General features: G+C 43.7%; 2 protein-coding genes across 3 annotated transcripts in view; one reads left to right on the forward strand and one right to left on the reverse strand.

Annotated features, from left to right (window-relative positions):
• Window positions 1-1696, forward strand: part of ANGPTL6 (angiopoietin like 6) — a 39309-nt gene extending 37613 nt beyond the window's left edge. The window contains exons 6-7 of one of the 2 annotated variants that reach the window (XR_012243032.1): window positions 19-558; window positions 1057-1696. Coding sequence is in view for 1 of the 2 variants with exons in the window: in XM_073622533.1 (XP_073478634.1) it covers window positions 19-206 (188 nt within the window). In the remaining variant the exon portion in view is untranslated. Of the gene's footprint in view, window positions 1-18 lie in introns of both variants that reach the window. The other variant, XM_073622533.1, reaches the window with a different exon arrangement.
• A 372-nt stretch (window positions 1697-2068) lies between these two features.
• SHFL (shiftless antiviral inhibitor of ribosomal frameshifting) overlaps window positions 2069-15748 on the reverse strand; it is a 72602-nt gene continuing 58922 nt past the window's right edge. The window contains exons 5-9 of the mRNA XM_073622537.1: window positions 15527-15553; window positions 9873-10028; window positions 9032-9135; window positions 3482-3630; window positions 2069-3112 (exon numbers count right to left, since the gene is read on the reverse strand). Coding sequence (XP_073478638.1) covers window positions 2898-3112; window positions 3482-3630; window positions 9032-9135; window positions 9873-10028; window positions 15527-15553 — 651 coding nt within the window. The 3' untranslated portion in view covers window positions 2069-2897. The remainder of the gene's footprint in view (window positions 3113-3481; window positions 3631-9031; window positions 9136-9872; window positions 10029-15526; window positions 15554-15748) is intronic.

A 15748-nucleotide genomic window follows, 5' to 3' on the forward strand; every position in this document is an offset into this window, starting at 1 on the left:
TTTCTTCTGTTTCCTCAGGTAATTGTGCCCATTTCCAGAAAGGAGGCTGGTGGTATAACATGTGTGCACACTCTAACCTCAATGGAGTGTGGTATCGTGGAGGCCATTACCGTAGTCGCTACCAAGATGGCGTGTATTGGGCTGAATTTCGTGGTGGTGCCTACTCACTAAAGAAGGTTTCTATGCTGATAAGGCCTAACAAATAGACATCTTTTCTGTTTACATTGTCTTCTATAAAGTAAAATATAGTTTTCCTTCAAGATTCTTCCATGATCCCCAATGATCAATAGAAGGCAACTGTCTAACTTACTGTAAGGTCGGCAAGTCCCCTTCCTGACTCTGGTCTATTCCCTGGATGAACACAATACTATTTAAACATTCTATATAATTTAGGTTAGATTGATTTTGGTGTTTCTTGCTTCAATTCCACTACTCTTACTGTGAAGAACTCTACCTGAGTTGAAGGTCAAAATCTTCTCTGCATCCATGAGGAGCTTAACAAGTGTTCTGATAGAGTTTGTTAATTCATTTTGTTTACTTGTAATGAATGTATTTAAAGTGGAGTTCCACCCACTTTTACAACTCTTCAGCATCCCTCACTAAACTGTGCACTGTAAACGAATTGGATATTTTAAAATTTATTTTCTCAGCACTTACTGTATATTTGCTGTATTCATTTTTCACTTCCTCCTCCCTGGCCGCGGCCCATCGCATCATTTCCTGTTTGCAATACCTTCTGGGAAGGGGCGGCAACTTCCTCTGAAACTGCCATTGCTATGGAAACCTGACCTGAAACCTATTACACTGCTTGTGCTGCACTGAGCATGTGCAAGATCTGCAAGGATGAGATCCAGGAAGAAATGCAGTCTGGCTTCAGATGCCCACACTTAAGATGGCCACGGCCTGCTGTAAGTTTATAAAATAACAAACTACTGCTATAAACTAACAAAACAGACCTTAGTTTACAGATTAACTTTACTAGAATACATTAAGCTTGTGTATTATAGGGGTATTATTATTTAAAAAGTATAATTTCGGCCGGAACACCACTTTAAGTATATTGATCACATTTGTCTTAATGGGAATGTGTCAAGATAGCAATATGGGTGCTGCCATTGGTTTTAAACGTGCAAGCTTAAGGGTTATCATCCTTTAAAGCAGTGGTCTCCAAACTGACATCGATAGGGCATTATTCCTCCCACTAATATCAATGATGGGGCACTATTTCTCCCACTGACATCAACTATGGGGCTCTATTCCATCCACTGACATCAATGATGGGGCACTATTCATCCCACTGACACCAACAATGGGGCACTGTTCCACTGACACCAACGATGAGGAACTATTCCTCCCAGGAATACCAATGATGGGGCACTATTCCTCCTCCTACTGACCACAGTTACTATGTAACTGAACACCATACCTGAGACATTGCTTGCTCTCACTGATGCTGGGCCTGGAATTTTTCTACCCCTATTGACCACAATGTGGCTCCCTAAAAATCTGAAGGACAGTAAATTGGCCCTTTGTTTGGAAAGTTTGGAGACCCCTGCTTTAAAACAAGTACAGTGGATGTCAGCCAAGCCTATTTAATCTATCTCCTTGTGTTTGATTATACTGTCCTGCAAGACCTCCAATATGTAAATACTGACTTTTACCAAAAATAAAGTGGGACCATTTGGTAACTTTACAAGTCTGCATGAATACATTTTAGACATTTCTCAAAACACAGCATCAATATAATATTTCCACAAAGCTCCACCTTTAATCACTGATTAGCTATCACTGAACTTTTGAGTGACCTTGCCTAGGCTGACATGATGTCTCCAATCTGCTTCAGGCAGAAGAAACAATATAAATACACATTACTTATCATGCATGAACTTTATCTAAAACCTAAAAGTTTATTCATTTATTTTTGGACAGAGTGAAGAATAAGACCCATGTAAGGTTTTTACTCCTCTCTGTGCCCCCATTGGGTAGATTCACTCTCTTTATATGTGCTGGTGACCAATACCAGTGAAGTATTTTCTTTTGTTCCTAATTAAAACTCAATACAAAAAAATGTGTTTCAAAACATAACTTTTTATTTTTTTTGTAACAAAAAGTGGTTTCCAGAGATACTTGTAGCAAAGAATTTCTTACTGCAAAAAATGTGAAGACTGAAGCAACATTGTGTCAGAATACCAAATGTTAGATGATGTAACCAGATATGTCAGCCATTAGCACTCTTACAAAAATCAAAATGGCAGAGCATAATGCAACAAATGACAGGTGAAGTTATTTGATTTAGATAGGAGCAACAGTAAAAAAAATACAACACAATACAGTGTGTACACTGATAGAAGACACAAAGATAAGGCACTGATTTCTCTTGGAAATGTTTAAGGCTCAACTTCTGCTGATCTTAACTGTGGTTCTCCCCAACAAACAACACAAAACTCAAGGTTCAATGGCCCATTCAGCCTAAAGTTTTTCAAGGACCATAATAGGCTCAATCACCTTCTGATTGGTTATACGTCTTCTGGACCTTGTGGTGGCTTCCTCCATTCCCTCTGGCTGTGACAAACCCTTTGGCTTATTGCCAAGGCATAGTCTGGCTGGCCTCCTGTTGGATTCTCCATGCAATATGATAAAGAATCCAGCCTTTAGACCTAGGATGAAAAGGATCTTGGGGGAATGTTCTCCACACCAAATTTCAGGGACCTTTAACAAGCTGGTGGGTGTTCTGACCCACTAACCTATACAAAAATCAACAGCTTTTACCTGACATGACCCTTTGATGGTCAACAAATTTCACATAAACATGGCTAAATGGCCAACCTTTCACTTAAGAAATGACTTAGTTTATTCTGGACAGTCCATATGGATTCCAGGTTACCCACTGTTGGTCTTTAACTGTCGTCATCGCTCTCCTCTTCATCCGTCTCTTTGATGTCATCCAGGATGAGCTCATCCAGATCACACTGGGTCAGGCTGCCCTGGCTCAAGCAGGTGGCCACGGTGGATCCTGAGCTCACATGTGGGGTGCTGGCATAAATCACTTTGGGTTCGTTGTTTTTAGCTCTGCTTCTAGGGTGGACACATAGCATACCTGGAATGTGAGGCTCTGTGGGGAAACATAACAAGTAAAATATTTCTTCTACATCAATTATAGAGCTTTTGGTATTATGGTCAATAACCCCTTCAGATTATTCCAAATCCACAAGGCTTTTTTCCCCTCATGTCTCATGGGTAACATTATGCACAACCATTGTGCTGCACTATTGAGCACAAAGTATTGCAGGTATAGGTAATGAGCTGATCTGGCTGTAGGAGCTAGGGGAACTAGATGGACTAGGCAATGCGGGTATGCTGAAGAGATGAAGCTTGCTCTCCTTGCTAAAAAGTGAACCCTGTTATTTGCTTCCTATGAGTAAAATACAGGTCAGCTTTAACATCCCTCTAAAAAAATCCTTTGATCGCAAATCCTGCTTACCTCTGCGATTGTAGCAGTCTTCGGCAAAGCAGCTGTGAGGGCTGCGGGTTCGTGGGCCTTTGTTCCGGCTTGGAGGAAGTATGCGAGTGGGCAGGACGGGTGTAGTACACATGTAACACGGGCAAGCACAGCCCATCTGAGAAAATCCCCTGAAAGGACAAGACAAAAAACTTTAAAGAGTGTGTAAAAAAAAAAAACTTTTTAATGAATGGAGTAAAACCAGCAGTAGTTGTATTATAAAAGTCCAAACAGCGACTGACTATCCCACAGTCAGTTTGAAGTGCATAAATCAATTGGGGTCTAAGATGTCGCTTGGTCCGCTATCTGCAACGATCCACCACCAACACCTCCACTCGTGAGACAAACGGGGAGGACAAGCCTCCCCCTTTATAGGCACTCTTACCAGATTGGCCTGGAAAATGAGCCTCAAAACAACCACCGCTGAACTATTCGTTATACAACGATATCCTCACTGGCGCTCTCATATGCAGGAATTGGATGTCATAGCATAATTCCGTTTACACTTTAATCAAAAGTAACCATACCACCCTAAGAATCGCACTTACAATGTAAACTTTAAAATAGGCAATCTGACATCCAAACACATCCGAATGGGAGCAGCTACAAAGCGGCATCTCCTACCTCGCTCTGTAAACAGTACTCGTGGGTTCCTGCTTCCTGTTTCGATCGGCATGATGGTGTCACTGTACTGACAGTCGCTAGAGCCAACTCTGACGCGTTTCGTCATACTGACATCGTCGATGTCAGTATGACGAAACGCGTCAGTGTTGGCTTTAGCAACTGTCAGTAAAGTGACGCCATCACGCTGATCGAAGCAGGATGCTCCCATTCGGACGTGTTTGGATGTCAGATTGCCTATTTTAAAGTTTACATTGTAAAGGTTACATTTACATTGTAAGTGCGATTCTTATGAGGGTGGTATGGTTACTTTTGATTAAAGTTTAAACGGAATTATGCTATGGATCTCATTTTTCTTTTGCCTGGGTATGAGAGCATCAGTATGACATCCAATCCCTACATATGAGAGCACCAGTGAGGATATTGTTGTATAACGAATAGTTCAGCGGTGGTTGTTTTGAGGCTCATTTTCCAGGCCAATCTGGTAAGAGTACCTATAACGGGGGAGGCTTGTCCTCCCCGTTTGTCTCACGAGTGGAGGTGTTGGTGGTGGATCGTTGCAGATAGCGGACCAAGCGACATCTTAGACCCCAATTGATTTATGCACTTCAAACTGACTGTGGGATAGTCAGTCGCTGTTTGGACTTTTATAATACATCTACTGCTGGTTTTACTCCATTAATGATAAAAGGAGTATTATGGTTTTGATCTTTATTGCTGCCCTATAATTGGATGTGTGTGATTATATTGTATACCTATCAGTTGATCAGTTAAAGGTAGCAGCTTTATCTCGCCTTCAAATGGCAATTGCATTGAGTAAGAGGGAGGTGTATTGTAGCTCTCCAATTTCAAATTAATATCCATTTGGTTATTTATTTTTATTTTATTTATTTTATATATTTTATTCTCTCCAGGAGCGCTTGTTTTTAGGAAGGGCCACAGGTTGGGAATATTGTAAAACTTTTTAATTGCAGACTGTCCCCTGGAGAGATTCAGCCTCTTTATATTGGCCCTGGTGACCATGATGACAGCAGAAGGTAATAGGACATTTCAATGGAGCAAATATTCTGGTGACTAAGAGGAGAATTCTTTCATCATAGAGAGATTTCCATTTATTTCCCATTGCGCCTTCAAGACAGGAAATGAAAGGAAATCACCCCAGCAGGGCATGGATGGCAAGAAATAACCTGATAAGGCTATTAACCCTTCCGTATTCAATTAAGTTGTGGCTATGTATATACTTTAAGGAGAAAAGAAAGAAATGATATTAGCCATCCACACTGCTCTGGCATTTTATGCTTTAATTAATATAATGTGTATCATCAGATCCCCATTAGTACCATTGCTCAGCATATTCCTGGCTCAGCAGTACGCCCAGCTCTTCTGATCCCCTGCTCAGTAGTAAACCCCCAGCTCTGCTGATCCTCCACTCAGTAGTAACCCCCAGCTCTGCTGATCCTCCACTCAGTAGTAACCCCCAGCTCTGCTGATCCTCCACTCAGTAGTAACCCCCAGCTCTGCTGATCCTCCACTCAGTAGTAAACCCCCAGCTCTGCTGATCCTCCACTCAGTAGTAAACCCCCAGCTCTGCTGATCCTCCACTCAGTAGTAACCCCCAGCTCTGCTGATCTCCCACTCAGTAGTAACCCCCAGCTCTGCTGATCCTCCACTCAGTAGTAACCCCCAGCTCTGCTCATCCTCAACTCAGTAGTAACCCCCAGCTCTGCTAGTTTCTCCTGCTCTGGTCCCCCAGCTCTAGTGATCCTCCGCTGCTCAGTCCTATCTCTCCGGTCCCCAATCACCTTCCGTTACAGTGTTCCCACGTTAGGCATCATGTGGGTCATTTGCTAGTTGCTCCGGTCCGGACCCCACTTACCTTCCTGTTGCTCCATGCTTCACACCAGATGTGACGTCTGCACCAGACACTCCCAGAATATATGCACATGAACCAAAAGTGATTCCGGATGATGTCTTTTTGGTTCGCTTGTTTGTTTCCAAGTACTTTCTGGTATATCTCATATCTACAATACCTTCAAATCAAAGCGCAGCCAACTCTGAATAAATACCCCTCAAATGCTGCAGGTGCTCTTAGCGAGCGTTGTCATAGACTTCTATGGAGGCTTTGGAGACACTTTGAAGCACCAAGAAAGGCATGGGGTATAATTTTTGAAGCAAAGCAAATGCAACAGTGTGAATAGGACTGTAAGGTAACCATTTTATTTAGCGAGGGGTGCTTTGATCGCCGGATTGTTTTAAAAGTGTGTCCAATGCCACATTTTGAAGCAAGTGTAAGACCCCTTTCACTTTGCAGGCGCTATAGCGTTAAAAATAGTGCCTGCAAAGCTCCCTGAAACAGCGGCTCCATTCACTCCAGCGCTAGCAGGGCGTCAGAAAAAGTCCTACCAGTAGCTTCTTTGGAGCGCATTAGGAGTGGTGAACTCACCGCTCCTAAAGCGCCCCTGCCCATTGAAAAGAATGGGGCAGCGCTGCTATACCGTTGGCAAAGCGCCGCTGCAGCGACATTTTGCAGGTGGATTTAATCCCTTTTCGGTCGTTAGCGGGGGTTAAAACCGCCCCGCTAGCGTCCGAATATCGCCGCTAAAACGACGGTAAAGCGGCGCTAAAAATAGCGCCGCTTTACCGCTGAGGCCCGGGGTGGCTCAGTGTGAAAGGGGTCTAAACGGATCCTCCCCAGCTACACAAGCAAGGTGGAATCCTCCCCGCTGTGCTATTGTATTCTGATAGTGGGGCTCCCCCGTTGTCAGAATACACTGATCAGCGTTGTAGCCAAATGGCTGTAGCCACTGATCCGTTTAAAGTCTTCCAACATTTTTATTCAACAGAAGTTGATTGCTAGATCTCTCGAGTGGGAACAGCCATAGATGAATCAAAATTTTCCATGTTCCTGTAAATCGGCAGAATTTTTTTCCATCTTTGCCTAGCTTTAGACTCAATTCACGCCTACAGTGCCTTGAAAAAAGTATTCATACCCCTTGAAATCTTTCACATTTTGTCACTTTACAACCAAAAACGTAAAATGAATTTTATTGGGATTTTATGTGATAAGACCAACACAAAGCGGCAAATAATTGTGAAGTTGAAGGAAAATGATAAATGGTTTTCCAATTTTTTTATACAAATAAATATGTGAAAAGTGTGGTGTGCATTTTTATTCAGCCCCCTTTACTCTGATACCCCTAACTAAAATCTAGTGGAACCAATGGCCTTCAGAAGTCACCTAGTAGTAATTAGAGTCCACCTGTTGGTAATTCAATCTCAGTATAAATACAGCTGTTCTGTGAAGCCCTCAGAGGTTTGTTAGAGAGCCTAAGTGAACAAACAGCATCAAGAAGGCCAGGGAACACATCAGACAGGTCAGGGATAAAGTTGTGGAGAAGTTTAAAGCAGGGTTAGGTTATAAAAAAAATCCCAAGCTTTGAACATCTCACAGAGCACTCAAACCATCATTCGAAAATGGAAAGAGTATGGCACAACTGCAAACCTACCAAGACATGGCTGTCCACCTAAACTGACAGGCCGGGCAAGGAGAGCATTAATCAGAGAAGCAGCCAAGAGGCCCATGGTAACTCGGGAGGAGCTGCAGAGATCCACAGCTCATGTGGGAGAATCTGTCCACAGGACAACTATTAGTCGTGTACTCCACAAATCTGGCCTTTATAGAAGAATGGCAAGAAGAAAGCCATTGTTAAAAGAAAGCCATAAGAAGTCCCATTTGCAGTTTGCGAGAAGCCATGTGGGGGACACAACAAACGTGGAAAAAGGTGCTCTGGTCAGATGAGACCAAAATTTTACTTTTTGGTCTAAAAGCAAAACGCTATGTGTGGTGGAAAACTAACACTGCACAATGTTACTGCACACCTGAACACACCATCCCCACCGTGAAACATGGTGGTGGCAGCATCATGTTGTCTGGATGCTTTTCTTCAGCAGGGACAGGGAAGCTGGTCAGAGTTGATGGTAAGATGAATGGAACCAAATACTGGGCAATCTTAGAAGAAAACCTGTTAGAGTCTGCAAACGATTTGAGTCTGGGCTTGGGGTTCAGCAGGACAACGACCATAAATATACAGCCACAGCTACAATGAAATGGTTTAAATCAAAGCATATTCATGTGTTAGAATGGCCCAGTCAAAGTCCAGATCTAAACCCAATTGACAATCCGTGACAAGCTTTGAAAATTGCTGTTCACAGACGTTCTCCATCCAATCTGACAGAGCTTGAGCTATTTTGCAAAGAAGAATGGGAAAAATTTCACTCTCTAGATGTGCAAAGCTGGTAGAGACATCCCCAAAAAGACTTGCAGCTGTAATTGCAGAGAAAGGCGGTTCTACAAAGTATTGACTCAGGGGGGTGAATACAAATGCACTCCACACTTTTCACATATTAATTTGTAAATAAATTTGAAAACCATTTATTATTTTCCTTCCACTTCACAATTATGTGCCACTTTGTGTTGGTCTATCACATAAAATCCCAATAAAATACAATTACGTTTTTAGTTGTACTATGACAAAATTTCAAGGAGTATGAATACTTTTACAAGGCACTGTATGTGTTGTGTGGCTTAGGCCTCATGTACACAGCTGCTGGTAAACGGACATTCAGTGGCAGTTGGCTGCTTTTTTCAGCTGCCCCTGAACTCATCCAGTGTTATCTTATGTGTACATGTACACAGGTTCGTTTAATGTCGTTTTTAGGCAGTTGCGTTTAGAGGCTTTTCTTTGAAGGCAAAAAAATGAGTTCAGACGCCAAACGCTGCTAAACGCGGGTACCGGCGTTTAGCCGCATTTTTATAGGCATTTTTCATTTTTGGCTTTTTAAAAAAAAAAAAAAGAAGAAGAAGAAGAAATGAAATAGAAGAATAAAGCTCAGGCTTCCTCTTTTCTTTACTTGAACATCCGGTTGCAGGTCCGGCAATGGAACTCCGCAATCCCCCACATCTTATCATAAGGCACTGGGTCGTATTTCTTTCGGCAGATGTGACATCTGGACACCTGAACAGAAAAAAGAGAGCACAGTAATAGAACTCTAGCAACATCCTACTAAACTCTGAATGACTAAAGAATTAAAGGGAACGTGTCTGAACATTTCAGTGAAGGTTTGAAATCCCCACTCTTCTCCCTCTTCTCTGTGCAGCACTTCGGGGATGGATCAGAATGTTGTCCTGTGCCAGCGTTGATCAATTCGAATCAATCTGATCCATCCCAGAAGCCCTGAGAGGGAGAAGAGTAGTGATTTCAAATCCCCTGACTGCTACACCAGCTGTGTGGGCACAGCTCATCAAACACAGAAATTCTGCAGGGACCAGGCAGATGTATGGTGTTAGGCCCCTTTAAGACAGCGCCTATGCTTAGAGGAATCCGCTGATCCCCGCTGAGCAGGATGACAGGTCCATGTCCCCTCCGCTATGCAGAGCGGACAACACAGTCCCGCGCTCCTCTATGGGAAAACTGGATGGAAATAAACTGCCTGTCTGTTTCCATCTGATCTGACCTGCAGGATGAATGAAGTATAGGACCACCATCCGTCTGTTTTTGGTAGACAGGATTGGATTGTGGAGGGTGTTAGCGGACATGAAACCTTAATAACTGAAAACCTTAATGATCAAAAAATAAACTACAAAGGCATTTTGCCCTTTTTTTCCTTTTTTTTATTTCAAGTACATTAGGTCTAAATGTAAAAGTGCAATATAATACCCCACCACTGCTTCACTTTTACTCTGGCCACCCACCTCTTTCCTCTGTGGAACCCTTCGCCACCACATCTTGTCACATTCTTTGCAGGAGAACTGGCGGTTATGAGAGGGGATGAGGTTTTCAGTAGCATTGTTGAACATTTTTAAGTTCTTCTCTGTCAGAGGAAGGTGCTTCAACCTTTCAGCCAGGTTCTGAGGAGAAAAAATCGAAGATCATTTCTCATGTCCAAATTTCCAGCAAACATCACATTCCAATGCTCTCCAAGATCAGGATGACTCCCATTACTGTAACAGTGCAAAGAATGATACAGAATAATAAATGGTTCTTCTAGGGCCCTTTCACACAGGCTGTCCGATCAGGTCCACCTGTCAGTTTTTCAGGAGGACCTGATCGGACCTTGCAGTCTCCTCTATGAAGCGGTGGATGTCAGCGGACACATCTCTGCTGACATCCGTCGCTGTCCGATCCGATCCTGCCCGGAAAATCCAGATGGATGGTGATCCTATTTTCCATCTTTCTGGTGGATCGGATCAGATAAAAAGCAGACAGGCAAAACAGTTGATCCACTTTCTGCTATTAGTCCACTAAACTTACTATAGTTTGCAAAGTCCAGGAATCCAAGTAAAGATTCCCAGGTGGGTCAGATCAAGGTAAAAGGTATCTCCTTCAGTCTAGAAGTCCAGGTGCTGGCAATGCTATGGCAGTTAGGCATCAAAGAAATTCTGGACAAGCTATGACTAAGCACTCCTTGTAGTGCGAAACGTGTAAGCTTTGTTCCACTTTGCTGTGGCCTGTATTTTGGATGACACCTTATTGAATAAAGGCAAATATCTTTGGAGTGTGGCTGTCCAGAATTTCTTTGATGTCTAAACTTAATATAGCTCGCTCCTGGAAGAGCTCCTCGGTTCATATTGCTTTGTTCAGGTGTAAGGTCTCCTGGATCATGCCTAATGAGCATCTTGCAAGTAAGCTTAATGATTCTGTACCTTGGTTTAAAAAGGTATGGGAGCCATTGGCTCATTACTTTAAGATTGAACTGTAGGAGCTCTATTTCTAGACCCTGGTCGGGATTCCTGGTCTGAAGACAGTGCAGGCTCTTTGTCTGGGTTCCCCCCTCTTTACTCTGACTCTGTCTTTTTCCTCCCCTGGGTCCTAGGTTTTGGTTGCCACCTACTACTCCCCTTTCTCTTTCCACTTCTTCCCTTCTTTATTCCGGAACGGTATGCTATTAGGATTGGGGCTAGTCCCCGTTTTAAGCCTTCGGTACGCATCGGGCCCCCAGGCTCTTGGTCAATTTGATATATTTTAGCACCTTTATGCTTATTCGTTTTTTTTTTATTGCCTCTGTGTTTGCTAGTCTTATCATACTTAAAGGATAAGTTCACCTTTGTTCACTTTTTTTTTGTTTTCTAAATTCCAGCTCCCCTATGTACCAATATAGCATTCATGTACTTTTTTTGCAAAAATATCAACACTTTCCATTATTTCTACATGCACTTACTTCACTTGTCCACATCCATGTTTCCAGATGTATCCATTTGTAATATCTTACTTCCTGGTCAGACTAGAGGTTATGGCACAGGAAGGAGTTGACCAGCTGACCTCATTAGCACACACCCTGCATCATCCACCCACTCCCAGCTGCACATTTTTTAAATGCAATCAATCAGTTAAAATCCTTCTCACTAAATACACAATACACAATCAGATTGCATAGCGTATGGCCATCTTTATACAAGTACATAGGAGGGAGTGGACAGAAACACTCAGCTGTCAAGCCCCGTTCACATCTCTGCATAGCGGGAACTCGCATTCCCACATGCGTCTTTTTTTTTTTTTTAGCGAGGTGGGGAGGCGTTTGGGAGCATTTTCACTCATCACACATAGGGCAGCCCAAGCAAAAAAAAAAAACTAGATAGGCGGTCCGTTTTCATCTGATTTCCCCATAGAGGAGAGAGCGGGACTGTGTCTGTGTCTGCTCTGCACAGCGGAGCAGACAGAACTTGTCATCCGCCTGCTCAGCGGGGATAAGTGGAGCGATCCCACCGCTGAGCAAGTGGAATCCAGGGGGGCCGGTGTGAAAGGGGCCTAAGTGTTTATAGCGTTTCATTGTTCCTTATTGCACCATCTGTAGTCTTATGCCCCGTACACACAGTCGGATTTTCCGATGGAAAATGTGTGATAGGACCTTGTTGTCGGAAATTCCGACCGTGTGTAGGCTCCATCACACATTTTCCATCGGATTTTCCGACACACAAAGTTTGAGAGCAGGATATAAAATTTTCCGACAACAAAATCCGTTGTCGGAAATTCCGATCATGTGTACACAAATCCGACAGACAAAGTGCCACGCATGCTCAGAATAAATAAAGAGATGAAAGCTATTGGCCACTGCCCCGTTTATAGTCCCGATGTACGTGTTTTACGTCACAGCGTTTAGAACGATCGGATTTTCCAACAACTTTGTGTGATCGTGTGTATGCAAGACAAGTTTGAGCCAACATCCGTCGGAACAAATCCTAGGATTTTGTTGTCGGAATGTCCGAACAAAGTCCGACCGTGTGTACAGGGCATAAGCATTGTTAAGTTTAGTGGTTTCCAGCATTGTCCAGTTTATTTTGATATTAAATAATGCAATGGCGCTGAAGCATGGTGCGCCAAAAGCCAAGCACCAGTGCTATCACAGGATGGGGGGGGGGGGGGGGGGGGGTGACAAGTCATATAACCCCTATACTCAGAAATTCCAGTTTTTTTCCTGCGGCTGAATGGAGCAGTAGGAGAATGCAGGGACAGCGGGTATATGCTGGAGAGAAGATGAGCATTAAATCAGACTATAGGTTTACTTCAGCTGTGCACTGCAAAAAGCCATAAAGTACCTGTGTCCATGAAGGGGTTAATCAGCAGGCATCTGCACGCTGTAGATTAACATTCCTGGTTTGACACAGTTGCACATTCCTAGCTGTCAGATTATGTGCTTCCTGACAACTAACCACTGGGAACCAATCAGGTTTCTTCCCAATCATGTAACCCCCATGACCATTGACAAGGTGATCACAAGAGGCTTGTAAGCAGCAGTTACGTTTTTAACCCTTTGCCAACGAGTGTACACACATACTGTATGTGGCGCCTTCTTCCATTGGGCCACATGTGTGCGGAACTGTGATGGTGCTGGGCACACGATGCGTAACGCTTTCCCAGAATGAAGACTGAGCTGTCACTGGCAGCTTCAGGTCATGTACTAAAGATCGGGAGCAGGGAAGACCAGCTCTCAATCACATGATCACTGTTATAGCCTGTGATTGGCTATTGCGGTAATCTGTAATTCTACAGCCTGCCCCTGTACTGTTTGGCTAGGTTCACACTGGTGCCATGCAGGAACCACAGCGATTTAAGGGTTCCCGCGTCACATCTGAATCACAGGCAGTTCACACTGACATCTGCGAACCGTTGCGGGTGTCAATATAAAGTTAATGACACCCCCAAGTCGGTTTGCAGAATTCAATGCGAACTGTGGAATCGGATCGCATGGGTCTGAACACCCATGCGATCCGATTCCAGTGCGGACCAAAAAAAGGGTCCTGCACCATTTTGGTGTAAATGTCCTTTAGCCCTGGTTCACATTGGTACGATTTGACATGTCAGATCGGCGGTAAATGCTGGCAATGGCACCATCCCAATCGGTGCGATGCTGCATTTGCGGCGCCGCACCAATTTCAAAAAGTAGTTTCTGTATTACTTTTTGTGATTTCAGAAACCTGCACAGATGTCACTGAAATCGCAGCCGAAATCGGGACTGACATGCGGGAGTGAAGTCGTTCAGTTGAACTCGCACGGCTTCATTCCCGCAGCTCAGTGTGTACCTGAGCTTACTGGTGTTTGTCATGCGATTAACCTGTTTACACTTGTTATGCCGTGTGGCATCAAAGGTCCGACGGACTTTCCAACTGACTTTCGACTGACTTTTGAACGAACAGACTTGCCTACACACGATCACACCAAAGTCTGACGGATTCGTACGCGATGACGTACACCGGACTAAAATAAGGAAGTTCATAGCCAGTAGCCAATAGCTGCCCTAGCGTCGGTTTTTGTCCGTCGGACTAGCATACAGACGAGCGGATTTTTCGACCGGACTCGAGTCCGTCGGAAAGATTTGAAAAATGTTCCAAACCTAAAGTCCATCTGATTTTCGACCGAAAATGTCCGCTGCAGGTCCGATGAAGTCCACACACGGTCGGATTGTCCAATGGATTCGTCCCGTCGGACCAGTCCGGTCGAAATGTCCGCCCGTGTGTACACGGCATAAGTAGTTTTTTCATTTATTAAAAGCTGGATTTTAACAATACTACACTAATGCCGCGTACACACGATCGGAATTTCAGCCCGCAAAAGACCGATGAGAGTTTTTCATCGGAAAATGCGTCCGTGTGTTTGCTGACTTTTTGCTGGCCAAATCCCAGCTAGCAAAAGATTGAGGGCATGTTCTTAAAGCGGGATTCCGGCCGTAAAAAAAAAAAAAATTAAAAGTCAGCAGCTACAAACACTGTAGCTGCTGACTTTAAAAAAGTACTTACCTGTCCTGGGTGCCCGCGATGTCTTCACAACGGCTTCACTGCCAGTTTCCTATTGCGCACACGCGAGAGGCGCTCTGTGAATGGTTCTGGGAACACACACAGTTCCCAGAAGACAACGGGGCCGCTCACCGAGGAGCAGAACACGCCGCGGAAAAGGAAGAGGCAGATTAGGAAGACTGCCTAGCAACAAGGGTTCAGGTAAGTTTAAAAATTATTTTTTTTCAAATGTTTTTTTTTTTAATTTTTTTAGGATTTTTGGTGTTTTTTTTTTTTTCAGGGTGGCCCTCCACTTTAATTTTTCGGTCGGGGAAAGTTCCTATCCAAAACTGCAATCGCCTGTGGCAATTCTGACGCACAAAATTCCTACGCATGCTCGGAAACAATTGCAGCAGGCGCGTGCCCACAGTGACTCGTGCACAAAACATCATATGGGTACGTCATTTCGCGCAATAGGGCCACCCTGCCACAGTATATATGCGGTGAGTGGTCCTGAAGTGGTTAAAGTGGTTGTAAATCCTTACATATACCCAGTGAAGTGATCTCTCTCTCCTCCCCTGTCAAAACGGGGATCCGCCTTGTTTACATAGGCCTGTATCTATTATATGAAACGACATACAGGTACGTTGTTTCAGGCAATAGAGCCACCCTGCCCCAGTATATGTGGGGCTGACGGTCTATAAGTGGTTAAAGTGGTTGTAAACCCTAACATATATCCAGTGAAGTGACTGGCCTCAGGTGATACAAATTCTCCTACATAAGTTGTACCGGTTTATCTGCAGTCTTCTCTACATTCGTTCAAAGTTCTAAAATATTTAAAGCTTGTCTGAGAGTTCCGAAAAAAGGGGGCGGAGAGCTGAAGTCACACTCTGCAAAGTTCAGTGAGGAAAGCTCTGATTGGAGGGAAAGGACACACCCCACTTCACACAGCAGCAGAGCTCCCTTTCCTGTCTCCTGTTTTTTTTTTAAATTATCTAAATACCTATCTTTGCCTTGAATCAACAAAACCCAATCCTAAGGGGCCGTGCACAAAGTGGGCTTTTCCCTGTATCGCTGCTCACATTTGGTGGAGGCCCCCTTTAAGTCATTTCTGGTTATTGTATACTTATAAACTGTACCTGTATGTCCTTGTCTGTACTCAGGTCCTGCAAGAGAAAAAAAAAAAAGACAAATAAATCTTCTTAGTAAACCGTTATATGACTTGGAGAAGTACCAGCCGCACAAACAAGAGAAAAGCAAGGACAGATTTTTAGGAGTCGGGTGTCTTCTGGCACTCAAGTATGTAAGGCCTGCCAGAGACATTAATCTCTTGTATAGTAGGAGAGAATGACTGTACATCT

Source organism: Aquarana catesbeiana, linkage group LG03 (assembly GCF_042186555.1).
Source record: "Aquarana catesbeiana isolate 2022-GZ linkage group LG03, ASM4218655v1, whole genome shotgun sequence".
NCBI classification, from domain to species: domain Eukaryota; kingdom Metazoa; phylum Chordata; class Amphibia; order Anura; family Ranidae; genus Aquarana; species Aquarana catesbeiana.